The 14,556-nt window shown below is 42.4% G+C and overlaps 1 protein-coding gene across 4 annotated transcripts in view; it reads right to left on the bottom strand.

Moving 5' to 3' along the window:
• Positions 1–14,556, bottom strand: part of LOC137421644 (adhesion G protein-coupled receptor L2) — a 568,677-nt gene that overhangs the window by 81,080 nt on the left and 473,041 nt on the right. For all 4 annotated transcript variants that reach the window (XR_010983380.2, XM_068107903.2, XM_068107911.2 and 1 more), the window contains one exon: positions 18–201. Coding sequence is in view for 3 of the 4 variants with exons in the window: in XM_068107903.2 (XP_067964004.2) it covers positions 18–201 (184 nt within the window). In the remaining variant the exon portion in view is untranslated. The remainder of the gene's footprint in view (positions 1–17; positions 202–14,556) is intronic.

Here is a 14,556-nt window from a genome sequence, read left to right as displayed (position 1 = left end):
GCAAATGAACAACCCACCAAGGTTGCGGGCATTTAGCGTAAGGTTTCCAGGAGCCGAGACAAGTCCGGCGAGAGCAAATCCAGCTCGTTCTACAATTTCCAACAGATGATCGACGACCAATGCCCGATGGAGTTTGGTCAGACCTCGCCAAGCCGGCCAAGCCTCAGGTTCGAACAATTCATCAATGACAGCAACAATTATCTGTGGATGAAAGATTCACGAAGACAAACAGAGTGAGAACCCATCTCATTGATTACTCAACCATCCCAAGTTCACAAACTTATTTGGTTACTACCTTAAAAATTCTCACCTTATGTCTTATGAGATAAAGATGAGAATTGTATCAAATCTCATGAGAATTGTTTGTACCGTAATTGTTCAAGAAAGATATAATGGGTAACCTACGAATAACACTGATATGTTTGTTACATGCGCAACGTGGCACAATTAATTGCTTGACTTCCACCTTCAACCCCCTGAGTTCCTGTCCCCAACGCTCTCTTCACAACCTACTTTCCATTTTCTACTACTTCCTGAAATCACTTATCCTTACCCTTCATCTCTTCAATTTCCTTTTTCTTGACTTACCCTCTCCTTAAGAAGAGTAGATTATGAAGAAGAGGCAAGCAGGATTTATGTGGAAGTTGTTGTGGGGACCATTAACAACTTAAAGTGAGCCCCCAGAAATATAAATTTCAAAAAGAGGTTTCAAAAAGAAATTTGAGCTTTTCAGATATAGCCAAAAAATATCTAAAACAAGTGCAGATACATTCAAAGTACACCGCCCCCATGCCAAATAATTAAATATCCTCCAGCGCGGGATTGCCAGGGCGCCTCGGGCGCCCGGCAATACCGCATTGCAGCTCATCGAGACTGTATTGGGAGGGAGAGGTGTGCAATTATAATTGATTGATTAATTGTATAATTAAAATCAACAAAAGATTGTTAAAAAATATTTTCTTAATCAATTGGCTAATAACATAACTAAACCAATCGATGTAATTTTTATAAATTTAATTAAATAAGGCATGAATAAAAAATTAAATAATTTATTTATGAATCAATAAATAATTAATCGATTAATTGATTAATGAATAAATCAAAAATACCCTTTACAGCCAAATCACTTGGTCATTGTCATGTCCAAATATTAGCTTCCTAGGTCAAAAGGTGCCTGAGATATTGCCCAGATGAGAAAGGAAATGTATAAGTACTTAATTAATCGATAATAATGAAGTAACTCATCAATGAATTGATTAATAAAAAAAAATTAAAAACCACCGTTTTTGACAAAGGACTTGCTCACTACTGTGCCGAAATTTCAGCTTCCTAGCTCAAAGGATGGCTGAGATATCGCCCGGACAAACAAACAAGAAAACAAACAAGAAAACAAACAAGAAAACAAAAGAAAACAAACAAACAAACAACCAGAGTGAAAACTGAGTACTCCCTTTCAGCGTGCGTGATTGCCGAGCCCCCTTCGGTGCCCGGCAATGACGTTATGCAGTGCCTGGAGATGGCATAGGAAAGGAGCGGTGTACAACAATGATGCTCATCGCCCACTAATTTCCATACAATTAGCCAACCACGGTTTGGTTCCTGGAAAGAAACTTGAGGTGAAATTTCAAAGAGAGAAATCTTTGACCCACCCCTCCACCCCAATCTCTCCATGTCTTTTAAATAGATTTTTTTCAAAAAACACCCCCCTGAGATTCGAAGAATTTAGATGTATCCTGAGGGGCCATTATGAGAGTTTTTGTCATACTCCCTTCAACTTGCCCATACATGGAGTAGTGAGAGAAGGCCAAGATCTCGCTTTGTATGCTTAGGTCTTTTAAAACTGTTTATTTTCTTCCAATGACGATTGTTAAATTCACTAATCGCTGAAAGAAGGTTTTACAACCCAACTACTGTACTTTCCTTATGAAGTGTAGACCTAATTTCCTTCTTGGATTGCTTGAATAATTTCTACCGTGACCATTAATAACGAACAAAGTTCGTTCGATAGGTACATACATACATGTACATACATACGTAAGAGACAGAGCAAAATGAATAAGAGGAAACTCTCTGACCCACCGTGTTTGGAAATAGTGTCGACTACGTCACCACCTACGTCACTACATGGAGGCAGCCATTACCCATGCAGGCGGCCATTACTCATGCAGGCAGCCATATTTGTTTATATTGCATTTTGGGTATATTTGCCAAAATAAAAGGAAAAACAATTTTCATTTACTGCTATTATTATCTCTTGGAGACTAAAACCAATAAAGACAACGAGGATAACAAACCGGAAATAAAAAATAGTTTGTGTTTAAACGCACGCTGGAGGCGATTCTGGAACCAAAATGAAGAAGAAGAATAAACTCTCTAGCCCACTGTGTTTGGAAATCGTGTCGAATACATCACTACCTTGAATAACTTCAGTGAGAATTGAGCGCTGGTATTTGAGGTTTGTTCAAGTAGTTGTACATATAGTGTTGACACAATTCCGTGATTTAATTTTTTTATGCCTCCGCCGCCAAAGTCGCCGGAGACATTATGTTTTCGGGTTGTCCGTCTGTCCATCTTTTTTTTTTTTTTTTTTTTTTTTGTTTTGTTTTGTTTTGTATACAAGATCGAGGCTCGTGAAAGAGCGAACATTAATCACACAGAAAGACAAACAGACACATAAAACAAATAACATCGGGAGCGGTAGACAAGATGGGGAGAGAGGGGGAAGGACACAAACACAACATTTGAGAGCAGGGACCGAGAGACATGGAGACATCGAGAGATCTGTGGGAGGGAGAGGGCTTTGGGGGGGAGGCATGTGAAGGGGGGGAGGCATGTGAAGGGGGGGAGGCATGTGAAGGGGGGGGGGGGGGGGTGGGAGAGGTATAAACATATGGACACTGCCAGGATTTCCAGGAAATAAGTTGGAATTTCAAACAAGGTGGATCTGGGGTGAATTAGTGGGGGTAGAAAAGATCAAGGTTATGGATGGGGGAAGATAAGAGATGGTGGTGAACAGCTGTTTTAAAGACCTGGAGGGAGGAGAGGGATTGAAGGGAGTGTGGGAGTTTGTTCCACAGGCGGGAGAAAAGAGGAATGAAAGAGTGAAGGTGAGCAGAGAGCCGAGATTTCGGCAGTTTAACCATCAGAGGGTTGCTGGCAGATCTTGTGCGACCTGTAGGAATATTTGGGGGACAGAGCACAGAGAGAGCTGGGGGAGCAAGGCCGGAGAGGAGTCGGTAGAAGACAGAAAGACCACCTACCTGCCTGCGGTGAGTGAGTGAAAGGCCCTCAGAGATAGCTTCATCGCGGGAGATTCCAATGATTTTGAAAGCTTTGGATTCAACAGCGTGAAGCCGAGCCAGGTGTGAGGCAGGAGCACCAGCCCATAGGGGAGAACAGTATTCCATTGAGCTGCGGATGAAAGCCTTGTATGTGGTGAGGAGCTCAGGTGTGCCGAGGAAGGACTTCGCACGACGGAGGATGCCCAGTCGGCGACTGGCTTTGGAGGCCAGCTTGGAAATGTGGTTTTCCCAAGAAAGATCATGGCAGATAGTGAGACCCAAAAGCTTGAGTGACAGAACTTCTTGGAGAGGATTGTTGAGAAAGTAGATGGGAGGGTTGTCCAGTCGATCTTTTCGGAGAGACATAGTAAGAGAGTGAGATTTGGCAGGATTGAAAGACATGTTCCACTTGTTTGACCAGTCTGTGATTTTGTCCAGGTCTTCAGAGAGTGAGGAGGCTGCAGACTGCCGATCTGAGGGAAGAGGAATGGAGCGGCAGAGAGTGGAGTCATCAGCAAAGAGATAGAGAGGATTTTCCAGAGAGTCAGAGAGATCATTGATAAAGACCAGAAAAAGCACAGGGCCCAGCACACTTCCTTGGGGAACTCCAGCCTGAACAGGAAGGGGAGATGAGAGAAATCCATTCAGGGCCACACGTTGACTACGACCAGAGAGGAAGTCCGCAAGCCATGCATGGAGATTTCCATGGATACCATAGGAGGAGAGTTTGGTGAGCAGAGCTGGGTGCCAGACCGTATCAAAGGCCCTTGATATGTCAAGGGAGACAGCTCTGATTTCCTGTTTGGCATTGAGGACCTCCATCCATTGTTGAGACAGCAGAAGCAGCATGTCCAGAGTAGAGTGACCTGGTCTGAAACCAAATTGATGATCAGAGATCAAGCCATTGGAGAAGAGGAAAGATTTCATATCCGAAGCAATGATGGATTCCATGACTTTGCTGATAATTGGGAGCAGGCTGATTGGTCTGTAGTTGCAAGGATCTGTTTTTGCACCTTTTTTGTGTAAAGCGGTAATGTTAGCTGATTTCCAGGATGCTGGCAGATGACCTTGAGCAAAAGATAGGGCGAAAAGAACAGAGAGAGGGTGAGATAGAGCGGCAGAGCAGGATTTTAGGACCCGTGGGCTGATGCCGTCTGGTCCAGTTGCAGAATCAGAGTCGAGGTTTGACAAAAACTCCTCCACCTTGTCAGGAGAGAAGGACACAGAGTCCAGGAGCAGTTGGGTTCGACTGGGAAAGGTGGGAACAGAGAGAGATGGGTTTGGGACTAAGGATTTCGAGGCGAACACAGAGTTGAGGCATTCGGCTTTGTCACGTGCGATGTCAACTGTGTGGCCATTTGAGGTAAGGGAGGGGATGGAGGGGGAACAAACACCAGAAACGGATTTGACCAGACGCCACCAGGATTTGGAGGAAGGAGACAGGTTTGAGAGTTCATTCTTGAGTGAGGAGAGATAGTGCTTCCTGGCACTCCTGAGGGTAGACACACACTTGTTCCGAGCTTGGTGGAAGGAACTGAGATTTCCTTCAGTTGGATTAGCCTTCCAAGAGGCAAAGGCAAGTTGTTTCAGGGCAACTGCCTCACCACAAGATTCGGTGTACCATGGACGGGAGGAAGGGTAAGACAATTGAAGGCGAGATGGGATAAATCTGTGCATGAGAGAGATCAGTTTGCTTTGGAAGAATTCCCAGGAAGAATTGATGTCAGAGGCAGTGGAGATGGGAGACCAATCCAGACGATTGATGGCTGCTTGAAGACCGTCCCAGTCGGCCTGAGTGAAATGCCAGACTCGTCGACGCTGAGGAGGCTCTCTGAGAATGGCCAGAGAGATGTCCACTTTGACAAGCACATGATCAGAAGAACCGATTGGAGCAGAAGAAGAGCAGCAGACATTAGCAGGGAAGTTTGTCATAACCAAGTCTAGAAGAGAAGATACTCCATTGGCTGAGATCCGGGTCGGGAAATTGACAGATTGTGTCAATCCCAGTGAGTCACAGAAGTCCTTTGCTGAGGTGCCATGACTAGTGAGAGAGGAACCCACACCCAACCAGGTGGCATGATGACAGTTGAAGTCACCACATATGAGGAAGAGAGAGTTGGGATGAGTGGATAGAAGTTGGTCCATGTTGTCAGACAGTGAAATGTAGATGGAGTCATCACTGTTTGGGGGACGGTACAGAACACATATGAACAAAAGGTGGGAGCGGAGAGGAAGCCGTAACCAGAGGTACTCCTGCGGGTGAGGAGGAAAGAGAGCAGTGCAAGGAGAGTGAGGAAGAGAGTTTTTGACAAAGATAGCCACCCCACCACCAGGCCGAGGCTCAGGTCTATCATACCGGAGGAGGGAGTAACCTTCCGGGCTAAACCTCGTTTTTCTCAGCAACCACATGTCCGATTGAGACAAAACTTTCAGGGTAGGAGTGACACCCATGCAGAATGTTTTTTATGATAATTGTGATGCAATAGGTCACGTGGTATGGCAGCCATCTTGGATTAAAAGCAAATAATTAAGAAATTATTTCTCGGAAACTGCTGAATGGAAAATTTTGAAACTTGGCACATTTTCAAGTACACCCGATGGGGAGCAAAAGCATGATAATGATGACATCATAGGTGAAGTGGTATACCAGCCAAAAATGTTTCAATCAAATTCCTTTTCCTAAAAATCTGAAATTACATGCACATGATCTATGACCCATTTGTATTGAAATATTAAATTTATGACAACATAGGTCACATGCTTTGGCAGCCATTTTGGATTGAAGGAAAATATTAAATAATTATATCTCTGACACCGCTCACCCTATTGATGCGAAATTTTACAAATATCGTCGAACACCATTGCTGCATATAGTTTGAAAATGATGATGTCATAGGTCACATGGTTTGGCAGCCATCTTGGATAGAAAAACGAACCTTATCCGATCAACACGAAACTTCACAAACGTGATCCAATACCCATACATATGCAGGGTGATGGCATCTACCCATTGTGGGACTATGCAGAGGCATATTGGCGACACAGTCACATTGTTCTAGTTTAATTATTCCTTCCTATACATACATATTTTTCAGTTATTTAGTTTTCTCCAGTTCTTCATTCGTTTCGTGGCTTTGCCTATTTCATATTAAAAAATGTTCTTTTATAAAATAAAAAAATTATAAATCTCTTAGTTAACGCTGCCAAAAATAGTTTTCTTCGTAAGAAAACTAAGAAAAACTCATGTTTACAATTTTTCCCTCCTGGGAGTTTCCTTCTGTCCGACCCAACCATCTTCTGCTGCCCCCCATTCCGCGCCACACCCATTATTTGTCCAAATCTTCATCTATCTTGGCCTTCAAATCCGCTATTGGTGTTTTCCCCCTCTCTCTCTACTATTCCATTTGTCTTGTTATGTCCTAATCCGTTGAGTGTAATAGCTCTTCCTTGACCGTGGACTATGTGTACAAATTTTTAAAAGACTTCCGGTTTGGGGTTTTGCCACATGTGGGCATCCTGATCGGCAGTTGCTCCTTCCAGTTTATCTAAGCGAAGTTTCCTGGCTTTGATATGTTGAGTTTTACTATTTTATTTAAATCCTTGTCTTTCTGGCCGAAACCATATTTTGTTGTGTTGAATCGTTGGTTTGTGCCCCTGGTACATTCCGGCCTACTGGTGATAGTCGAGGTGTGCTTCTCCCTAGTTTTTGTCCCTCGGCCCTGCTGTTGGGGCATTTCCCACTCTTCTTTCAGCTGTTCCTTTTGTTATGTTGCATCCTGATCCATTTTGTGTATCTAGCTCTTCAACAGCCCATGACGCCATATACAAAAAAATTCTTAACAAAAGAAAAGTTTTCTTGAATCAAGAAAACCATGAGAAAAAAATGTTATGCACCTCGAAAAGTTTGTTTCAGTGAAAAGTTGTTGTGTTATGCACCTTGTTTCAAGAAAAACTTTTCTTATTTTAAGAAAATATTTTCTTACAAAGAAAATTTTTTCTGGCAGTGAGTCACTGAATATTTCCAAGCTTGTAATTTGCAAAGAAACACGACTGTACTAAATTTACAAAAATAAAATGATTCAACATGAAGCTGTACTGTACTAAATAACGCCGACATCATTTCTCTTGGTTCATACCCTTCCCTTCCATGGACATACACCTCTGTCTTGTATATTACTGGCTGACGTTGCGCAGTTTGCTTTGTCCAAGTGGTTCTCATGAGTATTACACTAAAGTATCTCCACATAATAAATAATCTCTACTGCAGTTAGCTTTGCCAGTTACTGAAACCTTACATTTCTCAACATGAAATCTCATTTGGCGTTTATTGCTTTTTGCCCCCAAGGTATGGCCCTTGCAATCTGAAACAAGGACTTGTGCTCTAAAACATTGTACCATGGAGCTCCTGCATTTTCTGTTTCTGGCAAATTTAGATACATTGTTGAATATGACATTAATTTGGCTTTGGCTATACCACAACAGTACTCACTCATCTATGAATTTAAAAAACTTTTATTCTTTATGTCATGGCTATAAAGCTTGAAGCGGAGAGCACAAAACCTAAACTAACCCAAATCTTTAGCCATGATCAAAACTGCAAACCCTCGGCCTCACCCAAATATGAAACCAACACTAACCACAAAACTAAACTAAAATGAACTGAACCATGCTATTGACCCAAACCCGAAGTCCAGCCATAAGTAAAGTAATACCATGAAGATTATTCCATGATCTCACACAAAGCTATAAACCATAACCCTCAAGCATACAGCAGGTGCGTGCACAAACCTTTGATAAAATATACAAACGAATTTGATAATATACAACTATTAGTTGTGGGCTAGTAAGATTGAGTAAAGATGTGCAAACTTTGGGCTGTTTAGCCTAGGTTTGAATCCTGACCCAGCGATAAACTGTCATCCCAGTGTTTCACAGGCCGTGAAGTGTGATGGCAGGGTGATGCGGGTGACAGTTTGCGGGTTTATTGTTAGTGTTATCACGGGTGACAGTTATCACGACCCCACTGAGCCCTCCTACCGTGCCCACTCTCCTGCACCCCCACCACACCATACATTTACCGATGTCACCCATCACATCACCACGTTAAACTGGCATCCCGTCTACCACCATTACTTGGTGGATGTTAAAGATCACACAGCGTCCTTCACGAAGAGTAGGCGAGTTATCGCCGGCACCACAACAAATTACAAATGACTAGCAACAGTACCCGCCCTATGGGCGAGGCTTCAATTGGGAGGCCCAAATGAAAAGGCAAAATATCAGAAATTGAAGGCTTTTCACCCCTCAGCCCAAATTGGGCTAAGGGGTATTGTCGTCACGGGCGTCGTCCGGGCGTCCGTCAACTTTTGGTTTCCATCAATTTCAAGGAGAACGGCTTGTCCGATTAAGTCCATTTTTGCAGTGTGTGTTGGGGTTGAGTAGAGGTCGGTTCCTTTCGAAAATGGGCGCGCTGCGATTTTCAATATGGCCGCCAAGGCAGCCATCCGGGCGTCCGTCAACTTTTGGTTTCCATCAATTTCGAGCAGAATGGCTCGTCCGATTAAATCCATGTTTGCAGTGTGTTGCGGTTGGGTAGAGGAAGGTGCCTTTCGAAAATGGGCGCGCTGCGATTTTCAATATGGCCGCCACGGCAGCCATCTTGAAATTGGTTTCCACCATGCATGCATGGGCTGAGGGGTTACGCCCACTTTGCGGTGCTATTTATTTTATTTTAAACGATTTATATAAACATCCGTTAAATCATATCACACGCAAATCATCAAAATCTAAACAGTATTTGTAGAATTTCAATAAAAGCCACATCACTGTTCATATCGGTAAATATTATTCCATCGTGTTTGGAAAAACTGGAAAATTGGAAAAATTGGAAAAAAAAATTGGAAAAACAATTTAGCCTATTTTACTCCAGGGGCTCCCAGGATTACCCACCCAAAATTTAGTTGCGATCGGTTCAGCCGTTTTTGCGGTACCTGGGAACAGACAGACATTTAGTGAATTATAGTAAGATTGCACTCAGTCAAGTATCCTGCATTAGAGTGATGACCCGTCCAGGACTGTAACCCTATCCAAGAAACTACTTCGGCAGAAACGATGCTTTGTGTAGAGCATAGTTCATGATGATGCAGAGTGGACAATGATGATGATGATGAGGTTGATGACAATTAGTTGTCACATTAATAACGTGTTGAAAAGTACTGCCTCCTATTATTTTTCTCCAAAACAGTTGAAGATATTCAAATGAAACAAGCACAGTCAGCACATTAGTTCTTCCCGCCAATGGGTGCGAAGTTTCATGATTCTGAAACAGATGTCTCAAGATGGCAAAGGGCAGCATGATATTATCAGTGCTGTGAGTTGTGAAGTGCTGGAGATGAGAGTTGGGATGACTGACTGGAGATGATTGGAGTTAAAAGTTGAGATGACTGATGTGAGATGTGATGACTGCAGATGAGATGATTGGAGATGTGATGACTGCAGATGAGATGACTAGAGTTGTGATGACTGCAGATGAGATGACTGGAGATGTGATGACTGCAGATGAGATGACTGGAGATGTGATGACTGCAGATGAGATGACTGGAGATGAGATGACTGGAGATGATTGGAGTTAAAAGTTGAGATGACTGACTTGAGATGTGATAACTGCAGATGAGATGACTAGAGATGTGATGACTGCAGATGAGATGACTGGAGATGTGATGACTGCAGATGAGATGACTGGAGATGTGATGACTGCAGATGAGATGACTGGAGATGTGATGACTGGAGATGTGATGACTGCAGATGAGATGACTGGAGATGTGATGACTGCAGATGAGATGACTGGAGATGTGATGACTGCAGATGAGTTGACTGGAGATATGATGACTGCAGATGAGATGACGAGATGTGATGACTGCAGATGAGATGACTTGAGATGTGATGACTGCAGATGAGATGATTGGAGATGTGATGACTACAGATGAGATGACTAGACATGTGATGACTACAGATGAGATGATTGGAGATGTGATGACTGCAGATGAGATGACTAGAGATGTGATGACTGCAGATGAGATGACTGGAGATGAGATGACTGCAGATGAGATGACTGGAGATGAGATGACTGGAGATGGCTGGAGATAAGAGTTGGGATGACTGACTAGAGATGTTACGACTGGAGATGAGAATACTGCAGATGAGATGACTGTAGATGTGATGACTGGAGATGAGATGACTGCAGATGAGATGACTGGAGATGGCTGGAGATAAGAGTTGGGATGACTGACTAGAGATGTTACGACTGGAGATGAGAATACTGGAGATGAGATGACTGTAGATGTGATGACTGGAGATGAGATGACTGGAGATGAGAGTTGGGGGCACCATTTGATCCCGAGAGTAAAAGATGGTCAATGAGGTACCACCACATTGGATCGATCACCTGCCCCAACCCTGGCTCCGTCAGATTTTCATCTCTTCCCCAAACTTAAGAAACCCCTTCGTGGAGAACATTTTTCTTCTGATGATGATGTCAAGGCCACTGAGCATTGGTTACATCAGCAAGATGCACAGATATATTGTGACAGCATCACAAGACGACTTGATCGTTGGCTGAAATGTGTGGATCGCAGTCGTGATGATGTTGATAAATAAATATGCCGCATGGTAGAATAAAGATTGATGTTAGTATCTGTCTTTGCTTCATTCGAATATCTTTACCTGTATTGGAGAAAAAGAATAGGAGGCATTACTTTTCAACATGTCCTCGTGAGATTCATTATGAGCAGTACTCTAGGTTTTTAGAATATTTTCAGCCATTTTGTTGAAAATTTATTTTGAAAATAAGGTTATTAAATTCTCATAAATATCTGAAAATCTTTTAATCCTCCATATCTTCTTCTATCTTCTTTTTCTATCTTCGGTATCCCTATTTGTGAACGTCTGTTCGGTTGTGCCTCATGGACAGCCGAAGGAAGTGACTTAGAGAGGGAAAATGGGTACCATGGGGGGTAACTTTTCACGACAAACAACATGGGCGCATCAGATTTAGACTAGGGGCGTGCCCAAGGGGCGTGGCATCAGGGCGTGCCCAAGGGGCGTGGCTTTTTCTGACTATAAAACGCCCACTACAAATAAACAGAATAGCAAAACTAAATTGCTTGACTGACTTTATTTTCCAGGCATCACCAGGTAACTCTGCTAGTTGTTAATAAAAAGAAATAGAAATTACAGTTGCGTCAAATACCGATCTTTGCATCATGGATTTCTATAACAGCTAGACACAGACAAATATTTAAAGCTTGTTGAATATTTAATTTTTAATACAGAACCCTAATGGGCAATATTTCCCCCAGAATCCAATGCAAACCATCTTAGATATGCTTCATCATCGCTGTAAATGTCACAAAAATTGCATAGAATAATCAATCGTACACAATTTCACCATGTCTTGATAAAGTCGCTGCGATAAGACAATTAAATTCATAGTTTTCGAGCCATCGTGTCTCTTCAAATCAACGAAGTGGAAGACAAACCGTCTGGTGCTTTGCGTGTGCATGAAGTCTGTTCAGAGGCGTCACGCAAAGCGCAGACGCAGATCTTCATTGCTATTGGCCAAATCCCAATACCGGATGCCCATTTTGATCAAAACAAGAACTCAAGAAGCAGTGCTGATGCTTGTTAAGAGCTAATGGCAATGTTTAGAACTACCTTTAGAGGCCATTTTCTCCCGCAGAGCAGGTGTTGGCCTTTTTCGGGCACCGTGGTCCCCTTTTTTGAAGCAATGTTTTATGGCCGGTGCCCTTCCTGCCGCCAACCCTGTTAGTCGCCTCTTGCGACACACAGGGAATTACCAGTGAACTGGTCCTCAATTTGCCGACCTCGGAAGGATGAGAGGCTGAATCAACCCCCCTGGTGTTAATTCAGCGATCGACCGGGATTCGAGCCCAGGAACCTGGGATCCCAAGCCGACACCCTAACCGCTAAGCCAACACCAGGCTAATGGCAATGTTTATGCAAAGAAAATAGGAATACTCGTTGTAAACAATTAAACAAAGTGTATTTCTCTTGTTTTGATTGAAACGAATAATCACAAAAATCGTGCCGAGGTAGGATTTGTGTGGACGTCGTCACACAGGTTTTTCCTCTTCGGATCTATATCCAGCTGGTTTTCTCGGATACTGCTGCTTCGTCCTTGGTTACCCTCTCCACATGAAGTCGGTGAAGTGCTCTGTGTGTTGCCATTGTAGTGTGAATAGGTGGTGTTTTGAGCATAAAAAGGGTACTTTCCTGCATATGTGTGCAGAAAAAAGAGCAGTTCTAGTTCTGCTATACACGCTACTGTCTTGTATACAACAAACAAATATTTTATTGATGAACTTAAGTAAACAACAGACTCATCAATGGAAGATTAGGGTGCTAAGTCAAGGAGTAGCAAACTTGTGCGAAAATGACGAGTAAACTATTAATGTTATGGCTTGGTGAAGAGAGCATCTGGCAAGAAGAATGGAAGGAATCTACAGAATGATGGGATTGATCGACCTTCACGATTTGACACTATCACTCACGATGAAGTCTTGTTTTCCATTCTACGTAGTGTCTGACATGGTCCGAAGGCTTCTATAATGGAAAATAGACAATCATAGATTTGTGAGCATCCTGGTTTCTCAAACTCAAAAACGGAGTGTTTGGAGGATCTCCAATCTCAGAGTGCGTATACACACTGATAGTCTGTTTTTTTTTACCACCTCTCCTTTAGTCCAGCTCCCTCTTATCTCTCAGCAGTCTGACCATCTCCAGCTCCTCCAGGATGAATCTGTTCTTCAAAATAATCTGCGAAATTCTCAACATCAAGGCTTTCCATCCAACACCACATTTTTGTTCCTCTTTTCTCCAATTTGTGGAGCCACCTTCTGGAGACTTAACTGCCCAATGCCACTCTGAACAAGCTTTTCAAGCCTTTTTGCCCTTTGCCCTTTTTGCCTCGTTCACCTATAAGCCTTGATTTTGTATCAAAAAAAAAAAAATACATTTACATAATTATATTTTGAACACCCTGTGCTCGATTAACCGTTGCATTTTATTTCCTAAAATAAAAATACGCCTTTTAAAAGTAAAGAACGAACATACTCTTTGGTTGAGTCCACGACCGTTCATTCAATTACATCTTTCAGGATGTTTGTTGCCTTACATATGACTTGGAAATAAATGTAATGGTACGGAAGGGAAATGGAAGTTTCCTTGAAAACTTCCCTATATAATAGCATTACATTTTTTTCCAATTTAATATTTCTGTACATCAACATAGTTGAAGATGTTCTATATTTATGCTTCAACTTTATTTACTTTCTCAGTAATTTCAGTTAATACACTTAAATGGTTAAATATATTTTAACTGAATTTATTTTGCTATTCCTTAATCATGCAAGGAAAAAGAACATTTTAAAAATGTAAAAACATCTCAAAAAAACAACCAAGCAAGGTAGGAATGACACCACAATATGACACCACAATACGACACCACAATACGACACCACAATACGACACCACAATCCTCTTATGGATTACCGTCCCAATATCTTTTGACATTTTACTTTTGTTGTGGGATTGTGATGTAACAACATCAAAAAATATCGTGATGATAATCCATAAGATAATTGTAGTTTTGTAGTGTCATATTGTAGTGTCATATTGTAGTGTTGTATTGTCGTATTGCAGTGCCATATTGTAGTGTCATATTGAATGAATGAATGATCGTTTTAAGGCCATTTTCCCCGCTAGAGCGGGGGTTAGCCTTGCGGGCACCATGACAATCATGGTTTATGGCCAGTTTATGCCCCATGACAATCATGGGTTTATGGCAATTTTTTATGGCCAGATGCCCTTTCTGACGCCAACCCTTAGTCGCCACTTACGATGTGCAGGGATACAGTGTACCTATTCTAAACCGGGGTACACACCGGGATCATTCATCACAGCAAGCTGGTACTCAATTTGCCAACTTCAGAAGGATGACAGGCTGAGTCAACCCCCCTGGCGTTAATTCAGCAATTGACCGGGATTCGAACTCAGGATCCTAGGATCCCAAGCCGGCACCCTAACCGCTAAGCCAACACCAGGCTATCGTAGTGTCATATTGTAGTATCGTATTGTAGTGTCATATTGTAGTGTCGTATTGTGGTGTCGTATTTTGGTGTCGTATTGTGGTGTCGTATTGTGGTGTCGTATTGTGGTGTCGTATTGTGGTGTCGTATTGTGGTGTCGTATTGTGGTG

The sequence above is a fragment of the Myxine glutinosa genome, chromosome 1 (assembly GCF_964187855.1).
Source record: "Myxine glutinosa chromosome 1, kmMyxGlut1.1, whole genome shotgun sequence".
Classification (NCBI taxonomy): domain Eukaryota; kingdom Metazoa; phylum Chordata; class Myxini; order Myxiniformes; family Myxinidae; genus Myxine; species Myxine glutinosa.
This window is presented reverse-complemented; position numbering and strand designations above follow the sequence as displayed.